Genomic DNA, 18,514 nt, shown 5'->3' with positions numbered 1-18,514 from the left:
GAGAGCTAGTCACTGCATCTTCCCCAGGTTACAGCAAATCATCTCGTCTCAAACCCTGAAATTATATAAAATTATACTCTGCATACTTGATTAAGAATCATATTCTTCTATTCTAATTACTTCAATTTATTGTTTCACTATCCAGCTGCCAGGACCTTCAGGAGGCGCCACAAAACAGGCGGTGAAGTCCAGAGCCTTGACGCTCCACCTCCTTGTCCGGCTAGCTCTGCGCATGCGCTGACCCTGCCATGCTGGATTTTTTACATTTTTTTTTTTTTTTTTTTTTTTTTTTTTTTTTTTAAAAGCTTGCCAAAGGCCGCGCCTGAACTTAAAGGGCCCGCTGCTCTCCCGAAGTTGTTCTGAAGGCAAACGGTGGTTGTGTATGCGTGTGCGTGCGTGTGTGGACTGTTTTGTCATGGGACCTGTGCGGTTGGGAATACTGCTTTTCATCCTGGCAGCATACGGTGCGTGGGCTGGGACGATGAAAGAGGAGGATGACACAGAACGTTTGCCCAGCAAATGCGAAGGTATCTAAAAAAAGCAGTTCCTATTTGCCTCTCCCTGTCCCACCTCCTGCGTCTAGGGTGGATGGGTCACTGGACCTTCTTGAGATCTTAAGGGAGGAGGCTCTTTTGGAGCTTGGTGATATTGGAATGGGAACAAGCTAGAGAACGTATAAAGCCATCCCAAACCGTGGCACTACATTTCCCATGCGGCACCCCGAAAGAGCCCGCTTTTTCTTGTCAGGCTTGGGCTTCAGTGGATTGTGGGGATTGTAGTTTAAAGACCGTCTCCTCTGGAAAACCCATTCTATAGAGCTTCTATGTTTCCCACTTTGTGACCTACCAGACCTAAATTTGGGGAGCCTTCAGGAGCAAGATATGATATTCAGACCTTGTAGACATCCTGTGTCTCGCCCTGGCAGAGACGCTTGCAAATTACAGGTCCCATGGCCCCCCTTAGGGTGAGAGTGAGTAACTCAGCAGTTGAAGCTCATAAACAGAAGATGGGGACGCCCTACCACTAGAAGTTGCCCATCAGTGTGAGGCTTTGTAGAGGGGTGTACTGTATGGGTTTTACAGCAAGTGGCGCCTTTCCTGGCTTCGTTAGTGAATGGCCACATTTGGAAGTACCCAGTGAGTCTCTCCCTGACATTCATTTCATTCTGGGATTCTTTTCCTCTTCAACTCACACCCACTGTATTTCATTATCATTGTTCCTCATGACTTGATTCTAATCACTCACTTCCTCCACTTGTTAATCTTCCTAAACACAGCTTAACCCTGGCAGTTCTTGCTTTAGCACCTCTGTATGCCTCCTACTGCAATCATACATTTTTGTGTTTGTGTATGTGCACCCATGAGTATGCATGCACAGGCACGGAACATTTCTGGAGGTCAGAGGACAATCTTGGATGTCATTCTTCAAGCGCACCTTCCACTTTTTATTTGAAACAGGGTCTCTCATTGCTCTGAAATTTTGCCACCAAGCTAACTGGCCCGTGAACTTCTAGGAATCTGTCTCTGCCTCCCATCTGGAAGTGCTGGGATCACAAGTGTGCAACACCTCCCAGCTTTTTATATGGGTTCTGAGGATTCGAACTCAGGTTCTCAAGCTTGCAAAACAAACACTTTATTGACTGAGGCATCTCCCCAGCCCCTAAGCCAAGATTAAAAAAAATTATTTTACATATATCAACGTTTTGCCTGCATGTAAGTGCATCACATGCATGAAGTACCCACAGATGCCCAAAGAGGGCATTAGATCCCCTGGAACTGGAGTTACTAATGGTTGTTAGCCACCACATGAGTGCTGGGAACTGAAACTAAGTCCTCTGGAAGAGCAGCCAGTGCTCTTAACCAGCCCCTAAGCCAACATTTTTTTTTGGCATAGTCTATAAGTCTCTTGTATGGACTCAAACATTCTTATACCACTTTCATTCCTAAAAGTGCCTGTGCTGCTTTGGATACACCCAACTTCTCACAGTCCCTGAGTGTGCCTTCCTCTCCCTTGGCTGCTTTTCAAAAAAATTTAATAACTTTATTTTTATTAAATGTGTATGAATGTTTTGCCTACATGCATGTAAGTGCAACAGTACATGCAATGCCCAAGGAGGCCAGAAGGTGTCAGACCCCCTGGAACTGGAGTTTTGGACAGGTGTCAGCCACCATGTTGGAGCTGGGAAACTGAAATTTGGTCCTCTGCAAGAGCAGCCAGTGCTCTTTGTGTTTGTTTATTTATTTATTTATTTATTTATTTATTTATTTATTTATTTACTTATTTATTTTTGAGACAAGGTTTCCCTGTAGTACCAGCTGGCCTGGAGCTCACTAGTAGACCAGACTGGCCTTGATCTCACAGAGATCTGCCTGCCTCTGCCTTCTGAATGCTTTGGACTACAGGCATGTGCCACCACACCTGGCTGGCAGCAAGTACTCTTAACCTCTGAGCTGGCTCTCCAGTCCTGGCTGTTTTCCCCTTTGCCTGAAATCTCTTTGTATATTTGGTGAGCTCCTATTCATTCTTCAGGACTCAGTTTAAATGTCTTCTTCTTTGAATTCCTCCCTTACCTGTCACTGGGTGTGTCATAGTCCTTGGTAGTCCCCTGTATCTGAGGTCCTAGCACACAGTCTGAGCACTCCCAGTATTTATCCCTCTCTTTAGCTTACTTGTTGCTTCTGTATGAGCCATTTATTTTCCTTGGGAACCCCACCCTCCATGTGCCAGGTCAGATGCTGGCCAGATAGTAGTAGAAAAGATACATTCACCCTTATAGGGATTATGGAACAAGTGACCTTTGAATGAATTTTGTATATCCTGATGGGATTTTTTTTCCCCTAATTGTTATTATGGCTGGATGTGGTGGCACAGGCCTTTAATTCCAGAGGCAGGTGAATGTGAGTTTGAGGCCAGCCTGGTCTACATATCAAGTTCCAGGACAACCAGGGTTATACAGAGAAACCCTGTCTCAAAAAATTTTATTACGTTTTTATTTATTTTGTGTGTGTACACGTGGATTTGAACATGCCACAGTGTGTGTGTGTGTGTGTGTGTGTGTGTGTGTGTGTGTATGTGTGTGTAGGAGTCAGTTCTCTCCTTCCACTGTGTGGCTACTAGGGATTGAACTCGGGTCTTAAGGTTTGGCTGCCTTTACCCACTGAGCCATCTCAGCAGCCCCGAGATTAAGTTTCTTGATTGTAACCCTGGAGTATCACCACTATATTGTCATTTTCTATATATCTGTCCCACATTAATCTGGCAGTGTTCCATGTACAGATCATGATGGGTTTTATGCTGTCTGTATTGTTAGTGTGCATACAGAATGAGCTCAATCAATAACTTCAGAGTGAAATCAAGTACTTACACAGTGTTTACTATGTGCCAGAAACTACTCTAGCAGCAGAGGTTGAAGTGCATATATTGACTTACTTCATCCTCACACCTTCTTGAAGGACACAGTATTATCTCCATGTTAGAGGTGAAGAAGCCCAGGCACACGAGTGTCACACAACTACTGAGGCCAAGTCGGTATTCTCCTCCAGTCATTCTGGCTCCGACCATGTGTGCTTGAAGGCTCTGCTGCTTTGAGTCATGAGTAGAATGTACTGCTGGGGTGATCACTTGTCTTTTTCATCCCCTTGGACATCTCTCTTCACTACCAGTATGTAAGCTGCTGAGCATGGAACTACAGGAGGAGCTGAGTCGCAGTGGCCGATCTCGAGAGGTGCTGGAGCTGGGGCAGGTGCTAGATACGGGCAAGAGAAAGAGACACGTGCCTTACAGTGTTTCGTGAGTCTTTTTACTTACCCACCTCCTAACTCCCTCTTCCCCTGGAGAGGAGCCCTAGGGGTTCCTGAAACATCAAGAAGTCTTAGTTCCCTTGTTTTCCCAGGGAGACAAGATTGGAAGAGGCCTTGGAGAATTTATGTGAGCGGATCTTGGATTACAGTGTTCATGCTGAGCGCAAGGGGTCACTGAGATATGCCAAGGTCAGAAGCCTCTTGGGAAGAAAGCTGTTTGTTTTTCTGTTTTGCTTTGTTTCCAAATTTTAAATTTTATTATTTTTTATTTTATGTATATGAGTGTTTTGCCTGTATGTAAGTGTACCACGATGTGCAGTGCCCAAGGAGGCCAGAAGAGGGCACTGGATCATTTGGAACTGGGGTTACAGATGGTTGTGAGCTGCCATGTGGGTGTCTGGCATGAACCCACGTCCTCTGCAAGAATAACACCTGTTCTTAACCACAGAGCCACCTCTCCAGTTCTTTTTTGTTGTTCATGTGTGTGCCTGTGGACATGTAGGGGCCAGAAGTCAACCTTGAGTGTTGTTCCTCAGAAACTGTTCACCTTGTTTTGGTTATTCTTTTGTTTTTTGTTTTCCTCACAACTATTTATTTAGTGTATGACTGTGTGCCACAACATGTACTTGGCAATCAGAGGACAATTTGTGGGAGTTGATTCCTTCTTTCTACCGTATGGGTCCTAGGGATCAAACACAGGTAGCATCTTGCTATTCCCACAGTGTTTTTTTGAGACAGAGTCTCACTGGCCTGGGGCTTACCAAGCAGGTCAGGCTGGCTGGCCAGAGAACCTTAAGGATCAACTTGTCTCTCCCTCTCCAGTGCTGGGATTATAAGCCAACCTGTCTCTCCCTCTCCAGTGCTGGGATTACAAATTCATGTTACCATGCCTGGCTTTCTTATGTGGGTTTTGGGGATTGAACTCAGTAGTGCTTGCACAGCAAAAACTTTGAGTTGTCTCCCCAGCCCAGGTCCCTGTTTCTCAGAAACAAAGATCCGTATCCTGTAAGATCCTCAAGGAATATCTGCCTGTCTCCCCACAAAAGGGAGCGTCCCATTGTTATGGTCAGACTCCCTCACAGACCACACCCCTGAGTCTCCTATAGGTGATAAAGTGGATATGGCTGGTGGGAAGGGAAAGGAAGAGGTGGGGTGCAGGGCTGATAACAATTTTTCCATCCCTCAGGGTCAGAGTCAGACCATGGCAACGCTCAAAGGCCTGGTGCAGAAGGGAGTAAAGGTGGATCTGGGAATCCCTTTGGAGCTGTGGGATGAGCCCAGCGTGGAGGTGACATTCCTCAAAAAGCAGGTAGGATGAGATGTCACACTGTCCAGGGAGGTGAAAAGAGGAGCTAGGTCCTAGATTTGCCTTAGGGGTGTCTACCTCTGAGCAGGGAGAAACAGCAGAGGACTATTCATTCATTCATTCATTCATTCATTCATTCATTCATTCACTATGTAACTCTGGCTGGCCTCAAACTCACTATGTAGACCAGGCTGGTCTCAAACTCACAGAGATCTCCCTGCCTCTGCCTCCAGAGTGCTGGTATTAAAGCATTTGCCATCATGTGTGGCTACTGTGTCATTTATTAAAGCAGGCCCCAAAGCATATCATGAAGTAATACTGGAGTTTAATGATGGCCACCATTGTTTACTAAGCATATACTATGTTCTGGGCTCTGGACTACATAATTTTCAGCTACTGTCTCATCCTCATGTAACAGGTAGGATTGCCAGTTCTGACTAACAGGCAAGAATTTGAAGCTCAGAGTTTTTGAGACAAGGTTTCGCATAGCCCAGGCTAGCCTAGAACTCACCATATAGTCGAGGATGACCTTGAACTTCTGATCCTCCTGCCTTCCCCCCCCTCCAACTAGGATTACAGGTATTTGCCATCTAGCTGAGTAGATAAATATTAGTAAATGTTCAATGAATAAAATGACACAATTAGTAAGCCAAGCTTACCCTGCTGGCTACCTGCCTCTCCAAAGGCAATCAGGTAGAGTAGGAAGATGGAGCTTTCCAAAGCCCATTAGAGCAGACCTTCCTGCTCTTCCTCTTCACTAGTGTGAGACAATGCTGGAGGAATTTGAAGATGTTGTGGGAGACTGGTACTTCCATCACCAGGAGCAGCCCCTTCAGCATTTTCTCTGTGAAGGTCATGTGCTCCCAGACTCTGAAACTGGTAAGTGCAGAGCTTGGGCCCCTCCTCTGCCAACCCATCATATTCCTAGTGCTAACACTGAAATTGTTTTCTCTTACTCCACCTAGCTTGTCTACAGGAAACTTGGACTGGAAAGGAGAAAATAAGAGATGGGCAAGAGGAGGAAGAGGAGGAGGAAGAGGAAGAAGAAATAACCAAGACATCGGGCAACCCCAAGCATGACCCAGAGGATCTTTGACTCTTGGCTTTGAGTAATGGAGAGCTCTAAAATCTGAGCTCTCCCTGCTCGACAACTTTAAGAGTGCTTGTGTGTGAGTGACTTTAAGAGTGCTTGTGTGTGAAGACTTGTAACTGTCCTGTTCAGATGGTTATCAAGCAGGATCCTGGGGACTCAGAATAGGAGGAGAAAGGGTAGGAGCAGGGGCAAGTTTTGCCTCCAGAGATGAGCCACATCAAGCTCCTAATTGGCCAGGTATATGTTGTGACAATATTTAAGCTCTTCCTGGTAAATATCTCTACTGGTCCACACCTGCATTCACTGGTAAGCAATGTGCAGGATGAGCTGTGGGAAAGTCCCTTGCCCTTTAAAGGCTCTACTTTTGGACCCTTGCACCAAGCCAGAACTGAGAATAGGGATGTAGCTCACTTAATATTTTGCCAAGTATGAACCAAGCCAAGGTTTGACCCCCCCAGCCCCATATAAAACATGACCATACCCTTGCAATCCCAGCACTTGGAGGTGATGGCAAGAGGATCCAAAGTTCAAGGTTATCATCTGGCTATGTAGCAAGTTTAAGGCTAGCGGGCTACATGAGACCGTCCTATCTCAAAAAAAGAAGCCAGGCTGGGTGTGGTGGCCCAAGTCTTTAATCCCAGTACTCCAGAGGCAGAGGCTGGTGGATCTGTGAGATCGAGGCCAGCCTGGTCTACATAGTGAGTTCCAGGCTACAGGGAGAACCTGTCTCAAAAAACAAATGAAACAAGAAAGAAGCCAAAACAATCAACCTACCTACACACTGCCTGCATCAAGAAGCTGTATAACCATCAGTTGGTGAACAGAGTGAACAAGGCTCTGGGAGAGGGTGGGGATCTGCACTTGGCCTACTTCCTATTTCACAGATGCCAAATTTTCTATACCGCTATTAAACTTTTAAAAAATTCTAAATATCATCTGAGCCCAGCTTTAAACGTGCAGAGATTATATAAGATCGATGAAGCAACAACACTCAGACAATAGGGCCTATTGGTTTTTAGAATTTTCTGGCCCAAGGATGCTGATAGGCATTTGAGGAACAGAACTGTACAACAACTCGAATTTTAAATCCAGCGTGGTAGCGCACAGCTATAATCCCAGCACTTATGAGGTGGAGGCAAGAGGATCAAGGTCTTCTCTGGCCCTACTTATGCAAGTTCAGGACCAGCCTGGGCTACATGAGCGCTTACACCAAAAAAACCATTCCTAGCGAGCGTGGCGTTCACCGCCTTTAATCCTACCAGAGGCAGAGGCAGGCGGATCTCTGTGAGTTCGAAGCCAGCCTGGTCTATATAGTGCGTTCCAGGCCAGCTGGGGCTACAGGGAGGCCCTGTCTCAAAAACCAAAAAATTTTCAAAGAAAACAACAACAACAAAAAACACTTCGGATTTGTGTAGCCTTCATTCACACAAGTTGCAAAATGCTCGAGAATTCAACTACTCGGCCACCGTAGTTAGTACGGGAGCCCGTATGGGACAAAATCCCTCACGTTTTTCCCAGTTTTTGCATTTCCTCAGAGCAGATTGAAGAGAGGCGATATATTTTAGGTACAAGGCTAGAGCTAGAATGAGGACGGGGAAAAGGCTGTTCTTTAAATGGCGATGAATGAAAGCCATGTCTTGAGCCTAGCTGAAGCCAAAACGCGGAGGCCCGGTGGGGAGGTGGGTTGGGCGATCACTTTAGGCGGGAGGGGCAAGGTTGAGCCCTCCCCCTGGGAATGGCGGGCTCGCGGTGGGAACCCGGCAGCCGTCCGTAGCCCTCTTTCCCTTCCCAGCCATGGCCGGCGCGGTACGGACCGAGCCGCTACCCGGTGAGGCTCCCCTACTGGTGCCCGGCGACCCCTACTCGGTGGCCGTTCTGCTGCGCGGCTACGCGGAGCCCGAGGGCGCGGGGGAAGCGGTGCGCGCGGACGGCACAGTGACCCTCGTCCTGCCCCGGACCTGGGCCTCCGGCTCCGGCAGCCGAGGGTCCCCATCTGCAGACCGCGGGGCAAAGGCCGCGCTGGAGGAGGCGGCGCGTGGCCCGGTCCTCGTGGACACTGGGGGGCCCTGGGTTCGGGGGGCGCTGCTGGGAGCCCTGGCTGGGCAGGGCGTGGCCCCGGGAGACGTGACTTTAGTGGTGGGGACCCACGGACACTCGGATCACATTGGGAACCTGGGGCTCTTTCCCGGGGCGGCTTTGCTGGTCTCGCACGATTTCTGCCTCCCCGGGGGCCTCTACCTGCCCCACGGGCTGTGTGAGGAGCAGCCCTTGGTCCTGGGCCCCGGGCTGCAGGTGTGGGCCACGCCGGGCCACGGAGGCCAGCGGGACGTGAGCGTGGTGGTGGAGGGCACCACCCTGGGTACCGTGGTGGTGGCGGGCGATGTGTTCGAACGCCATGGAGACGAGGACTCGTGGCAGGCTCTGAGCGAAGACCCAGGGGTGCAGCAGCGGAGCCGGAAGAGGATCCTAGGCATCGCTGATGTCGTTGTGCCTGGTCACGGAGCCCCCTTTCGGGTGGTCAGGGAAGCAGAGAAGAATTAACGTTTGAAGACCGAGTGTGCCCTGCACAGATGAACCCAGAGATTGAGTTCATACCAGGCAGGAAAGGCCCTCCGTCTGGGTCAGCCAGTCAGAGCATGTCAGGCTGGTTACTTCCAGCCTTCCCAGGACCCAGCTTTCCCGACAGAACGGAGTGACTGCCATTAATCACCTTTAACACTCTCTCTGCAAGAGACTAGGACCAAGGTCTGGCCCAGCTCTGCATCTTCTATGGGTCCTCAGTAAAATGCAGAAGTATTCTTAGGATCCTCCAAAATAAAAAATAGATACTGCATTGGAAATTATACTGTCCTAACGTAAATGAAAAACACTAATAGCGTTAATCATGCCAATATGGTAACTAGCAGTTGCAAAAGAGGAATACTGTGACCAGTGGCTTATTTCTTCTGGGAAGTAGGCTGCTGAGAAGGTGCTGGGCACAGAGGTGACCTGCTAGCGACCTTAATTGTTTAAAAATTAATTCATTTTATTTTTAAAACTTTATGAGTGTTTTGCCTGCATGAGAGTGCACCCTTGTGCCCAGTGCCTGTGGAGGTCAAAAGAGGGAGTTACATATGGTTGTTAGCCTCCATGTGGGTGCTGGGAACTGAACCTAGGTCCTCTGCAAGTGCAGCCTGTGCTTTTAACCACTGAGCTCCTGACCTTTTTCCCACCTCTGTTTGAGACAGCCTTTTGTAGTCCAGGCTGGTCTTGAACTCCTAATGTTCCTTTCTCCACCTCCCAAGTGCTGGGATTACAGGCGTGTGCCGCCCTGCCTGGCTTTCCCCTGACTTAATTCATCTACTTATTCAGTGGGTATCTTTTTTAAAAATTTTTATTATTTTTATTTTGTGTGTATGCATGTATTGCCCACATGTAGGTAAGTGCACCTGTGTTATGCAATGCTCACAGAGGTCAGAAGAGGCTGTTGGATCCCCTGGGACTGACGTTACAATTGTTAGCTGCCATATGGGTGCTTGGATTCAAACCTGGGTCTTCTGCAAGAACAACCAGCGTTCCTAAGTGTTGAGCCATCTCTCCAGCCCTCAGTGGGTACCTTTTAACATCTGTAATGTCTCAACACTGATGTAGGTCATGTAACACTACAGTGAGAAAACTACAAATTCCCTGCCCCACAGAGAGGTCACATTCTATTCAAGAGACAGAGTAGCAATAGTAGTAGTAGCAATCAAATAATTATAGGTTGTGCTTAGTAATATATGTATCTAGATATAAAACATATATACATATGTACATATTTTAAAAGTGGGATGAGGAGGGTGTGGTGGCACACACTTTTAATCCCAGCACTCAGGAGGCAGAGGCAGATGGATCTTTGTGAGATCAAGGCCAGCCTGTTCTATGTAGTGAGTTCTAGGCCACATGGGGCTACAGGGAGACCCTGTCAAGAAAACAAGATACTGGAGATACAGATCAGTGATTAAGAGCACTAGCTGCTCTTACAGAGGACCAGGGTTCAATTCCCAGCATACACATGGTGGCTAATAACTATCCATACTCCAGTTCCAGGAAAACCCAACACTTTCTTCTGACCTCCATGGGCATTGCACGGTATGGGTGCACTTAGACACATGCAGGCAATGCACTCATATACATACAATAATAATAAAAAGAATGTTTGCTGCTCTTGTGGAGGACCCAAGTTCCTAAGTTTGGATCCCAGCACCTACATCGGGCAGCTCACAGCTGCCTGTAAGTCCAGTTACAGGGGAATATAACACCTCCGAGCACCTGCATTCACGCATACCCACACTCAGACACACACACAGTTAAATAATAATTAATCTTTGGGGCTGGAGAGATGGCTCAGCGGCTAAGAGCACTGACTGCTCTTGCAGAGGATCCAGGTTCGGTTTTCAGCACCCACATGACAGCTAACAACCATCTATTACTTCCAATTCCAGAGGATCCAATGCTCTCTTCTGGTCTCTGCAGGCATTGAACACATGTGATGCACTTACATGTGTAGGGAAAACACTCATATACAAAAGTAAAATTGAATAGAAACATTTAAAGATGGAATTGGCTAGGTTAGTTAGGAAGTTAATACAGTTAATGTAGTGTTCCAGGGAGAGGAATTAATGGAGCCTTCATTCCAGTTTTACTATGGCTGTGATCCTCTTCACAGTCCTGCCGTAGCCCCAAGCCCTTTGTCAACCCTTCTTGGGAACCCACAGGTGAGACAGAAAAGGAGAAATAAGTCCACTGGGTTTTCCCAGGTGGATGTCATTTTCCAGGCATCCACACAGGCCACATGGAGGGGAGGGCAACAAAGGCAGCTTGGGGAAACTTCACCTGGAACCCCAGAAAGTTACTGCTGTACACGGATTTATTACTGGTATTGGCCAGTTTGATGTCCACAAGAGTACTGGGATCCCAGGATAGGAGGGCCAGCACAGCTACCCCAATCTCTACCAATCATCACACAAGGATGGCAAGAGGGAAAGTGATGTAGTGGCCTTGCAGAGGTGGCACCAGCACAGTGTGTGGCTTCTCAGGTAGGCCATCCAGCTTCGTGGCTATGGAGTGCAGGAAGGCCATTGATGCACAGATCACAGGGGGCGACCCTGGGTCTGGCAATACAATTCTATGTCCCACCCCTTATGTCTCCAGAGTCATTAGGGGACCTTGTCTGATATGTGACAGGTAGTCCATGGGTTTCAGTGAGGTCGGGAGGATGATAGTAGGGATCAGGTCTGAGTTGATGTTATACTTTCTTCCTTGAAAAATACAGAGAAGGAACTGAGAGATGGGTCACTGGTTAAGAGAACTGGCTGTTCTTGCAGAGGACCCAGGTTTGAGTCCCAGCACCCACATGGTGGCTAACAACCATCCATAACTCCAGCTCCAGGGGATCTGATGCCCTCTTCTGACATCCTTGGGCATTGCATGACATGGGTGCACTTACATATATACAGGCAATACATTCACATAAAATAAAAATAATAAGTTTTTTTAATACAGAGAAAACCGGATATGGTGGCACACTCTTTTAATCCCAGCCTGGTCTGCATAGTGAGTTCTAGGCCAGCTGAGGCTACAGGGAGACCTTGTCTCAAAAATGACCAAAATAAATAAATAATAAAAATACAGAGGATTTCTGGGTGCAGTGGTGCATGCCTTTAGTCCCAGCACTCAGGACACAGAGAGAGGCGACTCTGAGTTCAGTGCCAGCCTGGTCTACGTAGTGATTTCGAGGTCAGCAGGGCTACATAGTAAGACCCTGTCTCAAGAACAAAGAAACAACAACAAAGGTTTGGGCTGGGGATGTAGCTTAGTTGGTAGAGAAAACCCTGGGTTCAATTCCCAGCACTGCATAAAACCAGGCAAGGTGGCATATACCTCTGTAATCTCAGCACACCCGGAAGTGGAGGCAGAAGGAACAAGAAGTTCAAGGTTATCCTTTGCTACATACTGAATGTGAGGCCAGCCTGGGCTACATAAGAGCCTTCCTCAAAAATTAAGATACAATAACATAAGAACCACACCAAGAATTGTGGCTGTAATCATAGCATCTGGGAGCCTTAGACGAGAGGATCATGAGTTCAAGAACAGCCTAGGCTATGTATCATGTCTCAAAAAAAAAAAAAAAAAAAAAAAAAGAATGAATTAAAGACCTAGCATCACTTATCCTATCACCACCTAGCTTTGTGCTCCCTCATCCAGGCTATTGCCAGTGACTCCCTAGTACATTCTGAAGGCTTAGCCAGGCCTCCTGTAGCATTTTGTCTGTGGGTTTTCAAGGTAAACCCTTCCTTAGTAGTGTCTTCTCTCTACAGCCTTCCGACTGAGCATTTCAACCTGGATTCACCCACCAGATTCCTTCAGCCATCTCAAGAGGAAGATTTGCCTCAAGATAGAGATTCAGAGTTGTAATAGGAAGCAGGTGACTCCAGAGACACAGTCTGTCCACTCCCATGCTACATAATACCTACATAAAGGGGTCATTTCTTTGAGCAAAGTGCCTGATGGGCTTCAAGTCCCCTTCTTTCCTTTTTCTTTCTCCTCCCTTCCCCTTCCCCCTTTCCCTCCACCATTCCCTTTCTCTTTCCCCTCCCGGCTTCCCTCTCCCTCCTCTCCCTTTCTCCCTTCACTTCATCTACCTTCCCTTCCCCCTCCCTTCCCTCTCCCCCTTCCTTCCTTCCTTCCTTCCTTCCTTCCTTCATTCCTTCCTTCCTTCCTTCCTTCCTTGGCCAGGTCTCATGTGGCCTTAGACTCACTATGTAGTTGAGGCTAGCCTTGAACTCCTGATCCTCTTGCCTTTACCTCTCAAGTGCTGAGATTACAGGCATGCACCACCATACCCCATTTATGCAGTGCTGAAGATGGAACCAAGGACTCTGAGTATTTTAGGTAAGCACTCCAACCCCAGATTACTAGGGATAGAATTTAGGTCCTCATGAATGCTAGCAAGTGCTGTACCCCTGAGCTGCATCTTCAGCCTGATTTTCTTTCCTCCTTCCCTCCCTTCCTCTTTCCTCCCTTTCCCTCCTGTTCCCTTTTATGCCTTAGATTCCCTATAGAGTCCAAACTAGGCTTGAGCACTCTACATTGCTGCCTTGTCCTGAGTGCTAGGATTACAGGCATGTGCCGCAATGCATGGACACCCTTCTTTCCATCAACTAACAGAATCTCTGGTTTTGCTAACTTTCTACACTGAGTTTGCATCCACCTTTTTTTTCCTTTCTTCTTTTCTTTTTCTTTTTTCTTTTTTGGTCTTGTTGAGACAGGGTCTCCCTGTAGCCCCAGCTGGCCTGGAACTCACTATGTAGACCATGCTGGCCTTGAACTCACAGAGATCTGCCTGCCTCTGCCTCCCGAATGCAGGAATTAAAGGCGTGTGCCACCACGCCTAGATTTTTGTTATTTTTAAAGACAGGCTTGCTATGTCCTGTCTCAACCTCCCAAATGCTGCAATTACCCACCATATTACCACTTATCTTTGGAAGCATATTACAGCCTAACCTGCCAAGATCAGAATTGTCCCAAAGTGACCCCACAATGCCAACTTAATATTGCCTAAACATTGAGTTAGCTGTGACTGGATTGTCCTCCCCAGAAGGGAGGGACTGAACCCATGCTAATCCACCTGGGTGATTGAAAGCTTCATTGCCTTGAGAAGGCGGTAGATTACATCTCACATGCATCCTAAATGCTAAGATTACAGCATGCATGCCTAACTTGTATGTCTTGAGTTGACATAGTGAGACCCTGTCTCAAAAAAAAAAAAAAATCTTAACTCTCCTAGGTCTAAGTAAGTCCACCTGATCAGACAAGTTATCACATGGTCCAGGCTGGCCTCGAACTCAGTATGTAGCCACAGATGGCCTTGAACTCCTGATTCTCTTTCCTCTACCTCTCGAATGCTTGAATTACAAACATGTACCACCATGCCCAGCTGTTCATGCCCTCTTTCTGTGAGCTAATGCAGGATTGGATCACTTCCACGGCTTCTCCTAGACGCAGAGCTTCCAGTACCTTGGACAGCGACCATCAAAGGTTGGGGATTTAATAGCAACTGACTCTAAAATGCCGGATTACAAAGGGACTGGAACATGCTCTGGTTTCTTCGCGCTCTAAGCATTTTACTCACACTAACTTGTTTTTATCTCATGACAGATCTGTGACATAAATAATATTATTATTCCCTTTTTACAAATGAGAAAAAACCCAGAGGTGCACAGGGGTTAAGTATTCTAAATAATCAGAAATGAACTAAATAGTAACCGGGAGACAGTTATCACTGGCGTAGGAAGTCAAACCCAAGCAACCTTGTTTCAGAGACCCTGAGTTTTACCTCCACCCGACCTGCTGACGTGGCTCCTGGGTTGAATCATATACAGATTTATTTCCTGTTGACCAATGCAAAAAGAATTTGTTCTCCTTTTGTGAACAGAGAGCATGGTGGGTGGCTCACACCTATAATCACAGTTCTAAGGAGGCAGAGGCTGGAGGATCATGAGTTCAAGTCCAGCCTGAGCTACAAAGTAAGACTGATGGGGAAAAGAAATATACCCATACATTTAGTGTCACTTTTGTGTGTGTCTAATATTGTCTCATAACTGATTTTATAATTTAGGATGTAGTACTCACCTTATAGGGGTTTTATGAATGCTTACTAAAACCTGTGTTGAGATGAATTAACACTCATATGGAGGACACTATCCTGAGAAATGAATACCACAGTTATCTAGTGGAACACCTGTCTGAAACTACCTTGCTTGCAATAAACTCTGTTGTTAAAGAATACCTTAATTCCTGCCTAAATATCTGCCTCTGCAAACATACCTGCAAAAGGAATTTGCTCTAGGTGGTCTTAGGACACACAAGCATTTGTGCTGGTAATTATGTAGGCTGTAACTTAAATCCACCAATGCTGTGGTACTTAGAGAATAATATGGGGAGACATAAAAACTATGAAGGAACTAACTGGGGGCTCAAGTGCCTTAGGAAGAAACTCCACTGGAGACTGCTGGCATGAATACACTTTCCTGATTTCTCTATGTGAGTCTCTTGGTACCTTCTCTGTGCATGGAGAGTCCCATGCCTCAGTTTCCTGTAACATAGTACTTTCTGAAAAAAGTAAAAAAGGGTTTGCAGGAAGCTGGGAATACAGCTCAGTTGGTAGAATTTTTGCCTAGGCATGCACAAAGCCCTGAGTTGCATCCCCAGCACTGTATAAAACTGGGTGTGGTCGCAGAAGGTGGAAGCTGGTGCATGGCAAGTTCAAGGTCTTAGCAACATAGTGAGTTTTGAGGTCAGATTGGGCTACATGAGACCTTGTCAAAAACACAACAGCTGGGTGTGTTGGGGCACACCTTTTATCCAGCACTCCATAGGTAGAGGCAGGTGGATCTCTGTGAGTTCAAGGCCAGCCTGTTCTACATAGTGAGTTCCAGGTCAGTTGGGACTACAGGAGACAGTGTCTCAAAAAGACCAAGACCAGGGGCAGGAGTGATGGCTCAGTGGTTAAGAGCACTGACTGCTCTTGTAGAGGACCCAGGTTCGATTCCCAGCACCCACATGGCAGCTACAAACTGTCTTTAACTCCAGTTCCAGGGGAATCTGAAGCCCTCTTCCGACCTCTGAGGCCTGCATGACATGGGTGCACTCACATACATGTAGGCAATACACTCATACACATAAAATAAAATTAAAAAAAGACCAAGAGCAAACCAAAACACAACAACAGCAACAACTTCTCTAATCATCGAGGTCTCAGACCTTATGGACACCAGAGCTCTGTTTTCTCTTTGTCTTGGTCTCTGGAGAAGGCTGGCTGCTCTGAGACACTTGTCAGCCTTTGTTTTGCTTGGACTCCATGTCTTAGCCAGAGTGACAGCTGCCTTTTTGCTTGGCAGGGTCACCTATACCTGTACACACTCTCTCTGGCCACCTTCCTTCTTATTTGTTTGCTTTTTGTTATTGTGGGTCAGGGTCTCGCTACGTAGCCCAGACTGGCCTGGAACTGTTTATTTGTTTATTTTTTTTAATGCTACATAGCCTGGCTGGTATAGAATTCCCTGTGTAGATCAAGCTGGCCTCAAACTTGCAGAAATCCTGAGTGCTGGGATTAAAGGTGAGCACCACCAAGCCTAGTCTTGGAACTTTTTTCTTTTTCTTTTTTTAAAAAATATTTTTATCTATTATTTTTATTTTATGTGTATGTGTGTATTGCCTGCATGTATGTGAGTGCGCCCATGTTATGCAGTGCCATGGAGGTTAGGAGAAGGTGTCAGATTCCCCTGGAACTGGAGTTAAGGACAGTTCGTAGCCACCATGTGGGTGCTAGAGATCGAACCTGGGTCCTCTGCAAGAGCAGTCAGTGCTCTTAACCACTGAGCCATCTCTCCAGGCCCTCTTTTCTTCTTATTTTAAAATTATATTTATTTATTATTTGTGCATGTGGTGTGTGTGTGTGTGTATGTGTGTGTGTGTGTGTGTGTGTGTGTGTGTGTCTTTGGGCCAGCACATTTATTTCAGTTCTACACCAACATTCAGCATCTACCAGATATCTCTCCCTGCCCGGTGTCTGCCTCACAGGCAGGCTCCCCTGCCTGGGGAGGGAATGCAGCTTTTAGATAGATCCCTCTCCCTGCCTCCCCTCCCCTTTGAACTTGTTATGTAGACCAGGCTGGCCTCAATCTCACAGAACCTACCTCCTCTGTCTCCTGAGTGCTGGGATTAAAGGCATGAGCCACCATACCTGACTGGGACTCTTCTTTTGGAAAAAAAATTTTGATTTATTTTTATTTCATGTACATGAGTGTTCTGTCTGCATGTACGTAAGCCTACCTTGTGCATGCAGTGCATGCAGAGGACAGAAGAGGGTGTCAAATCCCCTGGAACTGGTTTTAGATATGATTGTTAGATACCATGTGGATGCTGAGACTTGAACCCAAGTCCTTTGCAAGAGCAGCCAGTGCTCTTAACTGCTGAGCCATCTTACCAGTCCCCCAGGAACTCTTTTTTTTTTTTTTCCCAATTCCATGGTTCTCCTTTAAGCTTCAGCTACATTGACAACCATCCTGACCATTATAGGTAGATGGAATGCCCTTTTGTCTGTGTGCTTAAACCACAGAGAAAACCCCACACTACGGTAACACTCTGATCACATTGCATGGTGTTTGTTTGATTTGTGTGTATGTATGTTTGAGATAGGGTCTCACCCTATGGCCCAGACTGGCCTGGTACCCTCTATAGCCAGGCTGCCCTCAAACTTGTTGTAATCCTTCTGCTTCAGCCTCTTGAATGTTGAGATTACAGGATATTGAATGCTTTAAAAATTATGTGTTTAGCCGGGCGTGGTGGCACATGCCTTTAATCCCAGCACTCAGGAGGCAGAGGCAGGTGGATCTCTGTGAGTTCAAGGCCAGCCTGGTCTATATAGTGAGTTCCAGGACAGCTGGAGCTACAGGAAGACCCTGTCTCAAAAAGACCAAAAAAAAAATTATGTGTTTAAACCAGGCATGATGTTACATACCTGTAATCCCAGCACTTTGGGGGCTGAGACAGGAGCTTATCTAGGCCAGCTTGTGCTATGTAGCATGACTCTCTCTCTCTCTCTCTCTCTCTCTCTCTCTCTCTCTCTCTCTCTAACCAAGATGGTCTCAATTTATAGCTGAGGATGATCTTGAACTTCTGATCCTTCTGCCTCCACTTCTTGAATGCTGGGTTTATTTGGTGACGGGGATAGAACCCAGGGCTTCATGCATGCTAGGCAGACCACACACACACACACACACACACACACGCACGCACACACACACACACACACACACACACACACACGCACACTCCCAAACACACATCATGTGCTTAGCAATTCATGTGGCACCTGACATGTAACAACAGGTACTCAGAACACTTGTTTAGTACATGTGATAGATTGAGACGAAATACTTACAAGAGGCAAGATTCAGGGGTTGGAGCAGACACCTACAATGCTGCCAGATTTCTTTCTTTTTCTCTCCACCCTCCCTTGGGAAATGAGCTCTATTCAAGGAACTGAGTGGAATGATTTGACAGGTTAATTGACTTGTCTCTTCTCTTTCTAAAAGCATCTGGCTGGCAGCGAATCATTGTTGCCCTGTGCACTGACGTCTATACTTCAGCATTGTCACATCCTACCCAGTGTCAGGCTTTTTGGGTTTAGAACTTAGGGAAACAAGTGTGGAGAAGTCCTTCCCCAGGGCTAGCACACTGTTGCTCACAAGCACCAGGCTCTGAATCACTGGTCTATGCTGGGTTCTGAGC

At 46.8% G+C, this 18,514-nt stretch overlaps 2 protein-coding genes across 2 annotated transcripts; both read left to right on the top strand.

The window, feature by feature from the left end:
• Positions 1-294: 294 nt before the first annotated feature.
• Positions 295-6,784, top strand: Cnpy4 (canopy FGF signaling regulator 4). The gene is made up of 6 exons (XM_008832389.3): positions 295-527; positions 3,663-3,789; positions 3,893-3,989; positions 4,987-5,109; positions 5,868-5,985; positions 6,072-6,784. The coding sequence occupies exons 1-6, from the start codon at positions 383-385 to the stop codon at positions 6,200-6,202; spliced, it is 741 nt and encodes a 246-aa protein (XP_008830611.1). The 5' UTR covers positions 295-382; the 3' UTR covers positions 6,203-6,784.
• A 974-nt stretch (positions 6,785-7,758) lies between these two features.
• Positions 7,759-9,042, top strand: Mblac1 (metallo-beta-lactamase domain containing 1). Its single transcript, XM_029563218.1, has one exon. The coding sequence runs from the start codon at positions 7,994-7,996 to the stop codon at positions 8,738-8,740; it is 747 nt and encodes a 248-aa protein (XP_029419078.1). The 5' UTR covers positions 7,759-7,993; the 3' UTR covers positions 8,741-9,042.
• The last annotated feature ends 9,472 nt before the right edge of the window (positions 9,043-18,514 follow it).

This window comes from Nannospalax galili, unplaced genomic scaffold (genome assembly GCF_000622305.1).
Source record: "Nannospalax galili isolate Female #2095 unplaced genomic scaffold, S.galili_v1.0 scaffold675, whole genome shotgun sequence".
Classification (NCBI taxonomy): domain Eukaryota; kingdom Metazoa; phylum Chordata; class Mammalia; order Rodentia; family Spalacidae; genus Nannospalax; species Nannospalax galili.
This window is presented reverse-complemented; position numbering and strand designations above follow the sequence as displayed.